The sequence below is a fragment of the Ambystoma mexicanum genome, chromosome 1q (genome assembly GCF_040938575.1).
Source record: "Ambystoma mexicanum isolate Mex_15411 chromosome 1q, UKY_AmexF1_1, whole genome shotgun sequence".
Taxonomy (NCBI): Eukaryota; Metazoa; Chordata; class Amphibia; order Caudata; family Ambystomatidae; genus Ambystoma; species Ambystoma mexicanum.
Genome location: NC_090922.1, coordinates 295429410 through 295443931, shown reverse-complemented (window position 1 = coordinate 295443931; position 14522 = coordinate 295429410). Strand labels below are relative to the sequence as shown.

Below are 14522 nucleotides of genomic sequence, written 5' to 3'. Positions count from 1 at the left end.
GCAGGAGCACTCCCTCGCACATACATGCATGCAGTGCCCCAGCCAGCATTTCCAATGAGCTATGCAAGGCTGGCAAAGCAAAACACCCCCAGCGTTGCATGGCTCAGTGATCATGTGCGGCTGGGGAAATGAACTGTCAAAGGCAAACAGTGTTTCCCTTTTGACAGTTCAGCCAGTCCAGGAGCATTCCCTCAGCTGGAAAAAGCAGCTAACCGAGTGCTCAGTGTTTCACTGGGCTGGCTCCTCAGCTCCTCCATAATGGGTGAGGTGGCCAGTGGGTGGACGCCCCCTCACTCATTATGGATGAGCTGGCAGGCTTGGACTGGCCTATAGGGCAATAGGGTGATGACTGTACCAAAAATGCGAAATGCTAGTGTAGGCCAGTGAAAATGGGCCTCTTTTTTGGCCAATGTGGACCAGTTTGAGGAGTTACTTCACTATGCAGCTAGTAGTTTTGACCATTGTTGCTGAATAAATATTCTTTAAATATCATAATTAGTTTACATTTGAACAAAAAACAACCCCTTGGGTACTGTTCAAATGGTCTGTGACTAAAGGACTGAATATCCATTTGCAACTGCTGGCCATTTTTTCATTGGTGCCTAGGACCGTTTTATGGTCCAGTCTGATCATGTGAGCTGCCCTTTCCCATTTCCTCCAATCTAAAAAAAAAAAAAGTTTTTTAAAAAGATTTTTTTACATTTCATGCTGGGCTCTGGTAGACCTCTGGCATAGGGCGTCTAAGATGCCTCAGGTTTTGGGACAGCCATGGAAATAAATTCTATTCACGCCTCACTTTGGAATGTCATATTCCTCCAAACAAGTGCCAAGAAAGCGATCTGGTACAACTCATGGGTGGCCAACTCACCGATGCCGCTTCGCAGCATTTTTTGCAGCACTTGTGGGGAAGTTATTTGTGGGCCCAACATACTCCAGAATAGAGCAGACCGAGAATGATACAAGGCCCTCAGACAAATGCTGACATCACCCAGTCAGTGATATGGAGGTGACATCTTAACACTTTGGACTTTTCTGTAGTTTTTCTTGTTCAATTCAGTAACATGGGAAGTTTTGCAATTTTTTTCTTTCCTGAGTATATTGGCACTTACATGCCCAGAACCAACATAGTGCCAACCTCCCGCTATACCCTTATTTCAGGTATCCCATCAATAAGCAACCAATCAGGGCTCCTTCTGGCTTTTCTGCTGGTGTCCCACTGCAATATCTCAAGGTTGAGTTGGGGAATACTTTTTTTGTCCCAATTAGAGGAGTTGGGACAAAACCAATAGCAAGCACTGCACATAAGGGGTTTCGGGAGTTTTGTATCCAGCAAGCAAGACAGTCCCACAGCTCTAAAAGATGACGCAGAAGGATCACACTGGTCCTGGGGATCAGACCGGGGGCCAGCAGTCCCATCCTGGCAGCCTTCTCCAGCCTTTGCACAAAGGCTTTTCCTTAGCAAGTAAGGGGAGCTTCACTACACCAAAAAGTAAAACTGATGGGCTGGGTTAATGGTAGTCTGGCGTCAGGCGGACATCTGCTGGAAATTCATGTGTGTTGGATGGCAGAATCACTAAAACTACCCAAAAAAAGCAGAGACTCAAAGACTTAGTGCCTTCCCATCTAGTTGATGCCCAAACACCTGGTGTTTCAGCTGGGAAAACATCAGTAATTTGGCCAGCACCTTTGTGAATCCAAATGCTACCTGAAACATCTGGCACTATTCTCCAGCAGCATCTTTCCCGAATTCTCCTGCTGTAGGTAACTGTATGGTAGTGTGGGGAAAATAAACCTTCCTTTTTCAGTCCTTGGATTACAATTGCTGAAGTGGTCAAACAATCCTGCTCAATGTTCTGGGAGATAGAAAGGATACAGGGTTCCAGATGCAAGGCCTAGGACCTTTACCTCACAGGTTAGTGAAATCCTGGGAGATCTGTAAAGCATCGAAGGGAAGGGGTGTAAGAGGCTGTAGATAAGGCATCCCCAGGAGTGAGATTCTAATTCTTCTCTATTGTGGTTGTGATGCTGTGACATCCTGCTGCGTTCTACCTGTACCTCTCCCCTGGTTCTGTTCTGTGCCCTAAGCCCACATGGAGGTTTGTGCACGCACTCTAGGATCAAAGCCAAGATGGAAGGCTTTGCATGCGGGATGGTGGCATTCTGCTTACCAAAATATTTAACATAATATATCATCTATAACATACATTTAGAATATATATATTTATTTTTTTATATAATAAAGAAAATATATATTTGCAGCAAGTAGAGCTCAGAGGTTTGTGGTTAAGTGCCAGATTTGCAGAGGGGGGTTATAATACCAGATTCTCTGCATAAACAAAGGGCCTCATTATGGGGTTGCCAGAAAACCCGCCGGTAGGTGGTGGGTTTCTGGCAACCCCATAGCAGCCGCACCGCCATCTGATATCCCAGTGCCACTGGGACAAGTTCCGATGGCCCGGGATGTCAGGCGGCGGGAACTTTAAGTCCCCATTCCCGCGGAGTCCCATAGGACTGCATGGAAATGGGGAAGCAGAAGCACCGGCACTGTTGCTAACAGTGCCGGTGCGTCCGTGAAAACCATGCCTGCAGAGACTGGTGCTCCCGGCCGGTGACAGCGCCCAGGAGCACCCGCCCCTGCAGGCATTCTCGTAGTCTGCCAGACCACCAGACTTGTAATGAGGCCCAAAGTGTGTAATGTCAGCCCGACTTAACAGCAGAAAGTGGAGTCCTTAGAAGCGACTAAATTCACACTATTAAAAAAAGACTGCTTTGCAATGGGGCAGACTTCATGACTTGAGGGACAACATAGCATCTCCTTGTGCTTCTCCATTAGGGCTACACAGGGCCACCACCTAGAATTGCGTTATTGCTGCAGTGACCCTCCCTCAATTCCCAGATCTCTTCATTTGAAAGGCACAAATATAGTCTCACTAGTCAGTCACTGAACCAGCGATTATAGCATAGCACAGTGACACGAATTTCCTGCCCCGTTGCTGCCTGTCACTGAGGTTGCCTGTGCTATTCAGAATGCTACCCCAAATGTAAATTAGACAAACTCTTTGCTATGCACAGTTATGATGTGCTGGTCTTGCATAACACACCTTCTCCCATTTTCACAGTTCATTGGAGCTTCAGGATATTTAGGTGTTGGCCTAGGTCAGTAACACGGGGCAGGGCAAGGATGCTCTGTTGCAATGCTGACATGCGGTGATCATAAATGATAAAGATGTCTTTAGTGGGCAGGTTTTAGCTATTTTGTGACTTGTCTAAAGCAGTGGTTTATTTGATATCCATGCTGCTAACGTAAATTGTTTGTGTGATTGACTAAAGTGTCTGTCAGAGTGTTACTAAAGTAGAGGAGTGTGGGAAATTGAGTTGGTGTATTTGTGGTGGGTTAGTGTGGTGTGTAGGAAGATTCCGTGTAGACATTTGTCTTCAGGTGGTGTACGTTGCATTAACCCATGTTGTTTTGCTGCTGGATTTGTGTCTCAGGATGTGTCATTGGGATAGGGGATGGAATGCCAGGTGACACTCTGCATGACACATATTCAGGGACCACAGTATCAAGCCAGTTTCCTGGGACCTCCCTACTGACACCCCAAAGGCACTGCAACTGTAGCGCCACTAAGTCCTTCCTGGGGTTATGGTACAATTCAGTTGAGTATGCACTATGAACTACCAACTGATAACTCAACCATGCATTGCATCACAACCACAGCACTGCTATGCTGGAAGTTACCATCAGAATTTTAATTTTGTAGTTAAAACCTATCATCTCTTTAGGCAATGCCACCTGCTCAATGGGCATACAATTGCAGCATTTTATGCTAATTTGATACTTGTTCCCAAAAATATGTATTTGGGACAACCAGAATGGGGCACCATACAAGTACATTTGCCCCACCCAGTAAAAAGACTCTGAAGGTAGCCCCTCCCCGTCCATTTGACATGTATGCCCTCCGGCACAAAGTTTCGAGCTAGTTTTGCACCTGCATCGCACCACTTATTTCCTTTCTTGGATTCTTATGCTGGAAGTAAGCAATAGGAATTTACTCACAGGGTGTGTCAGTGAACTCCAGACTCGAATCTCTTGGACCTCCCGTAATTAAAAATGTCATCACACTTTGTACCTTGTGGGTACGCTTCATGAGGAGGTTTAATTACCCTCAAGCTCTCAGCAAGAGATGTAACCATTGAAAATGCAATGCGATATACACATTCTCTTGCTTCCCACCAGCATTTGTGGCCCGAGGATCGGGCTAACCTTACATGTTAGGCACTACGCCGTGATACCTCTGGGTTTGGGCGTATAACAAATGCAATAAATAAGTAAATAAAATGTTTCCTACAGTCGGGAATGGAATGTAGAGTGCCACTTGACAATGACAAAATGGAATGGATGTGGTCAGTAGTATAAGGGCCATCGACTTTTTGATGTCCACTGCCCTCGTTTTTGATGAGCCCATTCAGGGTAGAAATGGAATGATTCATCTGCTTAGGGTTGGTTCTACAGTCCGTCAACCACAGCTTGCTTTCGGATCTCTCGCGTTTCCTATTGCACGTTGCCCTTTGCCCACTGTTTTATGCCCTTTCATGGTGCGTGTCCGGCTGTTGTATCTGCCCCTTTACGGCTATCTCAGGCTCCTCCTCTTCTAAGCGGCTTTCCGGTCTTCTGTTCACTGCTTGTTGCCTATTTTGTCGGTATGTTGCTGCCCGCAATGTTAACGATGAATTCATCTTTTATAAAGCGATTCGAGGTGCTTCGAACCTCTGTTGCTCTGTGTTGTCTTGTTTCCAAGTCAAACGTGTTGCCTCTGAGCTATTCTCGAGGTCCTTACGCCCCCATTCATCTCAGCCCACTTCAAGTGCCTAACATTAAGCCATTGCAGAACAGAACTACATTTCTGGCCATTGCAACTCCGGTAAGCCTCTTTGGTTGACCTCCCGCTCCACCGTCCAAGAGATCACAGCTTGGAGAGAGCTTGTCTCCTTTGTTCTGCTCCTTTCTCTGCACCCTGCCTCTGGATGCATTTCCAGTTAATCCATTGCTAAGGGTTCAGTGACAGCTAGAGACAACGTTAAGAAGTATTTTCTTCATAGTAATCCTAGCTGTTCGATCGGAATATGTTCGTGCCTTGCTTTCATAACCAAAGGCCCCTTTTGATGTTTTCCAATGATATCCCTTTGCCTTGTATCTACGACTTAGGTCTGATTTATATGACACTTAAGCCGAATCACTGTCCATTATTTCAGGAAATATTTTACTAACTACATAATCCATTGAGTTTTCAAATGTGGACTTCTCAAGTCCATCACACAACCAATCACCATTTCCATCAAGTTCCCAAACATTACTTGCCTAGATAAGACCATCACCGTAAATCAAACTACACATATTTATCCTCTATTCTCTTACTAGTGATCAGGACCTTCAGTTATCACACCCGCACCCACACATCCACAACCAGGTCGTACAGCCCACTTCGCTTGTAATTTATTTTTATTATGTATCTCTCACTCTTTCCTTCTACTTTCTCCCCAATTGTCCACAAGGCCTTCTGAGGCCTCGGGCCAAAATACCTTCAACTCTCTCTTTCATACAGCCTCTATCTGAATCTGCCTGCCTCCACTCTCCGCCCTTTGCAACTCATCCAGAACAGGACTGCGGGACTTGTCCTTGGCCTCAAGCCCAGGGACCGTATCTCTCCAGGACTGAAATCGCTACACTGGCTCCCAGTGGCTGCGAGGATTAAGTTCAAAACCCTCTGCATTGTCCACAAGGCCTTCTGGGGCCTCGGGCCAAAATACCTTCAACTCTCTCTAAATTTCTTCCTCCTCGAGCTCTTCGCTCATCCACCTCCAACGCCCTCAGGGTCAGCCGCTTCTCCAAGCAACGAGTTGGGGGTAGATCTCTTTCCGCAGCAGGGGCCTCCCTCTTGAACAGCCTTCCTGCCTCCCTGAAACTTGAGGAGAACCATCTCCGGTTCCGGAAGCACCTCAAAACCTTCCTCTTTGCCTCTGCTTTCTCTCCCCCCCCTGTTAATATTACTGAAACTGCACTGAATCTGCAACGGGGCCACTTACCTATCCCCGTCCGCGGCCCTGCCACTCTCCCCTGCACTGCCTCCCTGGCAACCCCTGCACAGTTCTGTATCCCTACAGCCCCTCCTCCCAGCACTTGTGTCTGCGCTTATCCTGCACTTGCCACCAGCTGGCCCTTATTATTTATCTTGTTCTACTAAACCTGTACTGCACTTCTCCTCTCCCTTTCCCCCTTGCACTTTTCCCTTCCCCTCCACCCTGCACTTGCACGCTCTGAATGACACCTGGCCTAGTAGGATCGTTGTCTGTCTCCCCTTGTTCCCCCCGCCTCGTCGCGCCTTGAAACACTTGTGTATAGGCGCGTTATAAATGCCATATCATATCATATCAATGATGTTTATCCTGTCCCCTCTTCCAGCTTATTCTAACTCCACGCTTCCCCCACCCCTCAGTTCAGGGTCCGGTAACACCCATCCCGTGTCACAATACACATCATTCTCGGGAATCTCTCGGTGGTGAAGGGCATAGAACAAATGCTTGCTAACCTAACATAACAGAACAATACATGAATGCACGACCATGTCTGATTGAAAACAAGGATATTCTTTGCTCCCTCTCATTCAAGCCTATGAAAGGGCTCAGCAATAGCACTACGCAAAGCTAAAGTATGCCCTGGATGCCCTGATCCACTCAAGGACATTGGAGGGTAGGTTGTGGCGACGAGCCTTAGGCCTTGGTCTGGGAAGCCCATGAGAAAGTGCCCTGATCAAGCTTGCCCTGCAATATTGCCAGGCATTACCTACCCCCCAGAGGAATGCATGCACATAACAAGTGATGTTTGGAATCATCTCCGGAGACCACTTAAAACCGAATTGTCTATAGGAACACCGACTTTGAAAGTAAAATATTCAAAATGAATTAGGTTATTTCCGTCACTGAACATCAAGCAAGTTGTTAGCAATATCGATGACCTTGTAACACAATCAGAAGTAAAACCTACTGTAAAGGACTGACACTATAAGACCATTTACAGCAGGTGCCACCTAAAAGTGCTCATATGCGGAATTCATCTGCATAGTCTGGGGGAGGCTGCATGCTTGACCGTGTTTCATGCTGCTGTAATGCTGCTGTAATGCTGCTGTTAACATTGGGATGATGGAGTCAGGCCTTTTCCCACCAGCACATGTTCAAAGCAAACAAAGTATAGGGTTAATGGAGTGGGTCAGAGCCTTTCCTGGCAGCAATGCGCAAAGGAGCAGAGTGTCTTAAATGACTAATGGCTTGCACCTAAGAAAGTTAACACTTTTTTGCAGCTGACAAGAAATTGTAATGGTTCAAAAACTCACTGCCAAGTTCATAACAAGAAGTAACGCCATCGGAAAACGCACTGTGAAATGTGTAAAACAAGAAAAAAAAACATGTCATGCATGTTTGAGGGATAGTAATGTACACGGGACGGCAATAGTTCATGCCGCTGCTGTTCTACACTACATACGTGGGTCACATGGAGCCTGTCCTGCCTTGCCCCTCCCGTGCACCTGTTCCATAGCAGCACAGGGGAATGTGTTTGTTTTCTTCCCATTTTAACGTGCACCCCCTTTCAGAATTTGCCAGGCACATCAAAATGTGCAGAAACAGCCTCTTATTTGTGCAATGTGCAAAAGAGATGAAAGGGTGTACCTGAGTGACACGCACATTCAAAGGAGCTTTGTGACTCGTGCATCACTTCCACCCACACACGTCTTGAGTGTAGGCCTCGGCCTGCTGATGTATCTTATGTGTTTTTCATTGCAATCCTTAGGAACATCACAGCCCATCAGTGATCTTCAAACTGTAGGGCTCCAAAGGATTTCCGGGGGCGGGGAGTGTGAGGATCTCAAAAAGGGGGTTGCAGTGACTGCTTTTAGAAGAAAATATGAGCAGTGATAGCTTGTCGTAGGGCCCAGAGAAAGATGTACTCAAGGGGTGGTGGGGCTAACTGGAAAAAAGTTTGAATGCAACTGGTCTACATTGTGAATGCTTGGCATGTGACTTACCCTGATTCAGCCCTAATTGCCTTTCTGAGGTTATTGACCTGCAGCCATGACCTCTCCCTGGCAGTAAATAAGTAACATCAGTGGTTCTCATGGAAGCAAACTCAGAAAGATGAACCCTCATGCACCACTAAGGTATGGGAAACTAATTTCAGGGGTCTATAGCTGTTATGAATTCCCTATATTGAAATATTATACAAACAGAGGGGTGTCTGGGAAACTCTCCACCAGCACAAACACAGCCCATTGACTTGTTCTTGGGTGGATGGCCCCTGGGAGAGTCTCAACCAAGTCTTTAGCTCTTTTCACAGAGAAGAAATGTCCCTGCATATCAGTCTTTGTCCTGCCCAGGGACAGTCCAGCACCGAAATGCTAGGCAATTCTCCTCTGTACAAGAGTACCAACAGCAACCCCATACACGCGTTTCAGCCTAGTTGGGCTGGATTCCCCTGGTAGAGGTTTTCCCAGACCCCACCCCCCTGTTTGGCAATATTATACACCTCAATAACACTGAATCTTTCAACCTCTGAATGATGAAAAGCAGACCCAAGCATGCCTGACATCTGACCGAATCTGCTGCTCTGACATGGAGTCTTGTAATTCTCCACTAACTTTACTAATTTGATCAACTTCAGCAGGAAGGAAGGCTGAAATCTTCTTATCCAGACTCAAACCTGCGGCCTACAGGTTACACCTAGATGTCTGCAGTAGGTGCATTAATCTACTGAGATATCTTATTGCAGCGTTTGATGTGCTGTCCTACTTGGAAAACATTCATAGATGCGCAGGACAACAGTGCCTCTAGCTAACCCCCAAAACATGCCTCACCCAATCCCTTCCTTTCCACTAACATTTCTCGACCTTCCTGAAGTCCTTTAGGTTAATTAGTGTATGTTCTTTTCGAAGAATCAGCTACAGAACGCAGAACTTTTCTCAAACTACTGGAAAGCTCTATGGCACTGAGAGGAAATTCAGGCAGATTCGGGCAAAATAAAAAATCAGAAGAAACCTGCCAACCTAGCCAAATCACTCTGGGAGATTTGTGGGAGCCGCAGACCACTTTTGAGAGTTTGCCCAGGCTTGGTAGCGAGTTCATGACTACGAATGAATCAACTTCCGACTGCTAGAAAAAACATCCTTTCTATGTAACGAAGATGTAGAAATTGCAGCAATGAAAAGGTGGAAAACATGAAAAATCTGTTCATCGAATGTGAGTTTTTAATGTTTAGAATCAGGATTTTGGGTAATTTTATCACACTCGAAATTGTTTACAGATCAAATGTGGCATCGTATTTTAGCTGAAACTAATATTTGTTCTTAATGTTTGCTGCCATACAATGCTGGAAAGATATAAATAAAAGTACAAATTAATTTCGGTGGTGTTGGGGGGCTTTGTGCTAGAAAAAGTATAAAGGCGGGTTCTCTGATTATGGACTAACGTCATAAATATATTGAAGGTTTCGAATGAACCATGAAAATACTAAATAATGAAAGAGTGATGCCCAGAGAAATCTAGGTAGCTGGACGAGCCATACTTACATCCGTGTTGAGCTTGTAGTTCCCTGAATCTTGGGTATATACTACGGCGAACGCCACCTGCATTTCATGGAAAAAGGTGCACAAGTTAGCCAGAGGTTGTGTGTTATGTGTCATGCCAATAAGTGTCTAGCTATATCATTTCATAGTGAGACACCGAGTCTCCATTTACAGCAGAGAAACCTTGCGGCTAGGAAATATTTGGCAGAAGTTGCCTGTTACTCCCACGTCCATCTTCCTCATTCCAATATTTAATATTTTGAAGACCATCCATCTACCCAAGAGCAATCCATTTAACCTTTTTTTCTTTTCACTCCGCCCCCAACCTCATCTATGCGCAAAATGATCCCACCTACGCACAAAACACCTGTTCATTTTCTTCTCCTTGCAGATAGCAAGTACCACTTTGGGAATACATAAGCACGTAGAACTGCATCAGGCTCACGGGGGTCCAGGAATCAGGAACCCCTGCAGTCTATGCGTGGGTGTGCCTGCAGTTGAGGTTACACACATAATGCCTGTAGGCGATCCTTTGGGCAATGCGCTGGAAACTGGAGGATCGTGGGGAAAATTGTGGTGACTCCACTCCGGCTGTCTGGCTGTCAACATGGAGTTTTGGGAAATCCTTCAGTAAAGCATGGAAGAGGAGTGTGGATCCATAGTATCAAGCGGGTAAGATGAAAGTGACACCACATCACTAGCATGCAACATGACATGGGCATTCTACCTCTTTCCCTGCATTCCCATATGCCACACGTGCCGGTGTGAGGATGCAAATGTTGCCTCGGTGTCACAAAATGAAAAAGATATGTGCCGGTTAAGAGTTCACCACCTGCTCTGCCTCCCGAGACTCGATCTAAACATGGCCAAGGAGACGGAAAAGGAAATGAATACAGACACTAGTTCATCATCTTCTCACATGTCTACTGATCCTCAACCACCCAAACGAATAACCCGGGGCAAAAAATATAGATTCCAATTGGCCGAGAGATTAAAAACATGTATCAGAGAAGACCACAAGAAGAAAGAAGGGGTGGAAAACAGAAGACTAGTGGTAAAGGCAAGGGAATCCTTCCTTCCTTCCCTTCATCATTTCCTTCATATTCCTTCGTGACTGGTTCTGATGACTCTCGGAAGAGCCTAATGGGGAACACTTGTATAAAAAGGAAGTGGACCGCTGGCACATGGCACGCACCACTTGCAGTTCCACAAATTACATCTCCTGGGGACTTTCCCCAGCACTATGGTTAGACAGTTCATGTTCACGTCCAAGAAGGGTCTCCCTTCCCCCCCCATATCTGCCGCCAGGAATAAAATCCTCAAAGAATGAAAGGACCTGCAACACATCACCATGCCTAGATTCATGGTTACTTTATTCCCTCTCACAGTTGAAGAGGCTTCCAAGCCAGCCTTGCTGGAAGTTGTTTCTCTCCTTTCCAGTGTCATTGGATGCCCTTCAATGGCCCCAGATGAAGTGGCTGTTCCCAATCTTGTCATGAAGAAGGTGGATGCACCAATTTATACAAACTAGGCCAGAGCAAGTGGTAGCAGATACCTGTGTACCCGCCACTAGGAAGCTCCATCATGACACCTATGCACCAACAGAATGAGCTCTTGTCTGACCTAGAGTTTGATGGGGTTCACTCAGAGGCACTCAAAATGGGGAGAGCAAGAGGTCATGTCCTTACACCTCCCGTGCCAAGTCGCAAAAACCTTTTGGTGATCAACTGGAGGACAAAATGCACAAGATGCACCAAGTCAAGCATGCACACATGTTTAGAAGATCCCGACATCAAGTTCACCCCTACAGCTCTATACCAGCAGCCTGATCAAAGTCAACCATGAGAATTCCACAATTTTGACAGGATCGAAATCAGATAATCAGGTGGGTGAAAGACTGTCATTTCAATTGATAGCTTAATTTGGTCACAGACCATTGGGTGCTGGCGATCATTAGACTGGAAGATACCTAATTTGCTTGAACAGCTCAGAGTTCAGGCATCATCAGGACACCCTAGCCAAGGTATGCGAGGAAGGGGACAGCTCTTCAAAGGAGATCCAGAACTTTCTCAGAAGGCAGCCATCACCAGTGTCATATGGCACAAAGAGCAAGAGGGGTGCTATTCTATTATTTACCTAGTTCCCAAAGTATCAGGAACAATCTAAATGGTTCAAGACCCCAATAATGTGAATCTGCATATCCCCAACCAGAGGTTCCTGATGGACTCTCTTTGGAGAACCATTCATTCCCTTAAAATCAGAGGGAGATTGACTGGCATTACTAGACTCCACGGACATATATCTATGTGTTCCAATCCGGCCAGAGGTGTACAGTTTCCTGTGGTTCATAGTCCAAGTCCAAAATCCTTAGTTTATTGCTCTCCCATTTGGGCTACTCTCTGCCATAATGGTCTTCACAACACTCCTGGACACACAGATGAGGATTCTGCATGGGGAGTGCATGGCAGTTTTCCCATATCTGGACAATTGGTAATTCAGGGACCCATTCAAGTGAGAGTGCATAATCTGGGATGTTGCAAACGTGCAGATTACAGACAAGGTAGGGATTCCTACTAAATTGACAAAAATCTCATCTGACTCCAGCCCAGGAATTTTGGTTTATAGGCAATTTCTTTCAGAACGCACATGCCAATGGTGTGCCTGCTAACAGCCAGATGCCAGGCAATAATATGTGAAGTAGTGAAACTGTGCAATAGTACTGAGTGTCCTGTCAGACAATGGCTGGGAATCTAGAGTTATGTATTTGTGGCACCATGGGCATGCCTCCATCATTGCCCACTGTTGCCAGACCTCCACCACCATGATCATTGAAGACTAGTCCTCTACAAAGTACATGGACTACAAAACCTTGGTCAACATCTCAGAGATCTGTAGGCATCACCTACAGTTGTGGTTGTTCTCACCTGACCTCCTGGTGAGGCTTCCACGTAACCTCCTCAAAGAAGATTCAGGCAACCAAGGCCAACCTTTTAGGGTTGGATGTTTTCTTGGGGGGAACAGACCATTTGGGGTTATGGTACATGCAAGACAGGATGATGACCTCGAACTGTAGTGAACTAGAGGCCAAACACAAGGCCTGACTTTCTTTTCTCCTCAGGTGAAGGGACTTCCATACTTGTTTAAATGGAAAATGGACAATACACCTGTCCTGGCTGTTGGCAACTGGCAAGACGGACCAGATTCAAGTCCCTGGAGAAGATTGCATTTGAAAAAAGGCACAGCATGGGGTGGAGAACACACTTGTGGGTTCCCTGAGCAGACAGTTCCCTTCCTCCTAGGATCTTATTCTGCTCCTGGAATCCTTCAAAGAGATCAAATTAATCTTCAGGATGCCAGAGATCCATGTATGTGCCTCCTGGGAGAGCTCCTACCTCCCTAATTATTTCTCAGTTTTCTCAGTCTCGGAGCCCTGGGGTAGGGAGGATTCCCTAGCAAAAACATTAGTATAAGACTTGCCTCTCAGATGGTGATCCTCACCTTAGTGAGCAAGATCAGGGACAGCAGGTGCAAGGTCCTTTGCATAGCTTGTAGCCTGCTATTGCACCAAGGGCACCTGGTTATCCCTCCTTTCATGCCCGGCACTGGCTCATCCAATATTGCTGCTGGGTCACCCTTGCTAGACAGGTAACTAAAGTTACAGATGGTCTTACACCATGCACTCGTTTTCTAATCTAAACACTGTGAGATCTTCTCCTTATGGTGCATTGGAAACAGCTTCCTTTCCCAAGTGTGGCCTTCTGATTGCATCACAACTCTCCCAGGATGGGTTCCTACTGGGACTATCCTACTCCGCCCTTAGGTCTCAACCAGAAGACACTAGGGTAGTCTGACATCCCTGAGTGTGGAATGATCAGGCTGAATCCATCAAGAAGATTCTTTAAGAGATTTACAATATTTAGGGTTAGAGTAAGGAACCTCACTCGACGATGCAACCTATCCATGATCCTCAGGAGACTACACGGTATAACCTATGAATCCCTTGCTGTGGCTGGGCAAGGTTTCTTCCTATAAAGGCCATCTTTTTAGTTTCCATCACCACAGCCATGACTATTGGTGGTCTTGGGTCTTGCTGTGTACCATCCATACCTACAGGTGTCCCTGAATCCCTTATTGTGTGATGCACCCACCGTTCAGACCCAAAGTAGCACCTTCTTTCCGAATGTCAGCAGTCGACTGCGTGTCGGTAGTGTGGCTGGATGTATTCTGAGGTTTATGCTTCCCTTCCTGGATAACACTGCCCCTTTCCACTTGTCAAACAGCTTCATTGTCACTTGTGGTGCCTCTGGTAGTGGCCACCAAGCATCATCCTTATCCATCGACAGATGGCTGATGGACACCATATCTCTGCCATATTCCATCTTTGGAGTCCCACTCCCAGCTGAGGGTTGAAAGGCAATCCACGTGAAGTATGACCATGTCATCGGATGAGGCAACAGGAGCATCTTTACAGGACATCTGCAGGCCAGGTACCTGTGCTATCCAGTCCACATTTATGCATGATTGCAGGTTCCACAACCACGAAAGAGACATTGGGCCTCATTAAGACCCTGGCGGAACGGGGTTAACGGCGCCGTAAAGGGTGCCGGAGCCGTTAACCCCATTCCGCCCAATTACGAGGTCCCCTCGCGGGACATGTTAAGCACGCCTGGGAGAACCAGGCGTACTTACCGGGTCCCGCGAGGGGACCAGGGAGCTAATAACGGGCCCGTAATTAACGGGCCCGTTATTAGCTCCCTCCCCATTCCCATTCAGCCCTATTGGGGCTAAATGGGAATGGGGATGAACCGTGTCCTCGAGTGAGGAATTACCGGGCCCCCCGAACTCAGAATGGCCCGGTAAGTCCTCATTCCGAGGACACGGACACGGATGCGGTTATGCCGGCAGCCATGC

The 14522-nt window shown here is 46.6% G+C and overlaps 1 protein-coding gene across 2 annotated transcripts in view; it reads right to left on the bottom strand.

The window, feature by feature from the left end:
- LOC138527483 (meckelin-like) overlaps positions 1 to 14522 on the bottom strand; it is a 642839-nt gene that overhangs the window by 175533 nt on the left and 452784 nt on the right. For both annotated transcript variants that reach the window (XM_069638711.1, XM_069638700.1), the window contains exon 15: positions 9615 to 9671. In XM_069638711.1, the coding sequence (XP_069494812.1) occupies positions 9615 to 9671 (57 nt within the window). The remainder of the gene's footprint in view (positions 1 to 9614; positions 9672 to 14522) is intronic.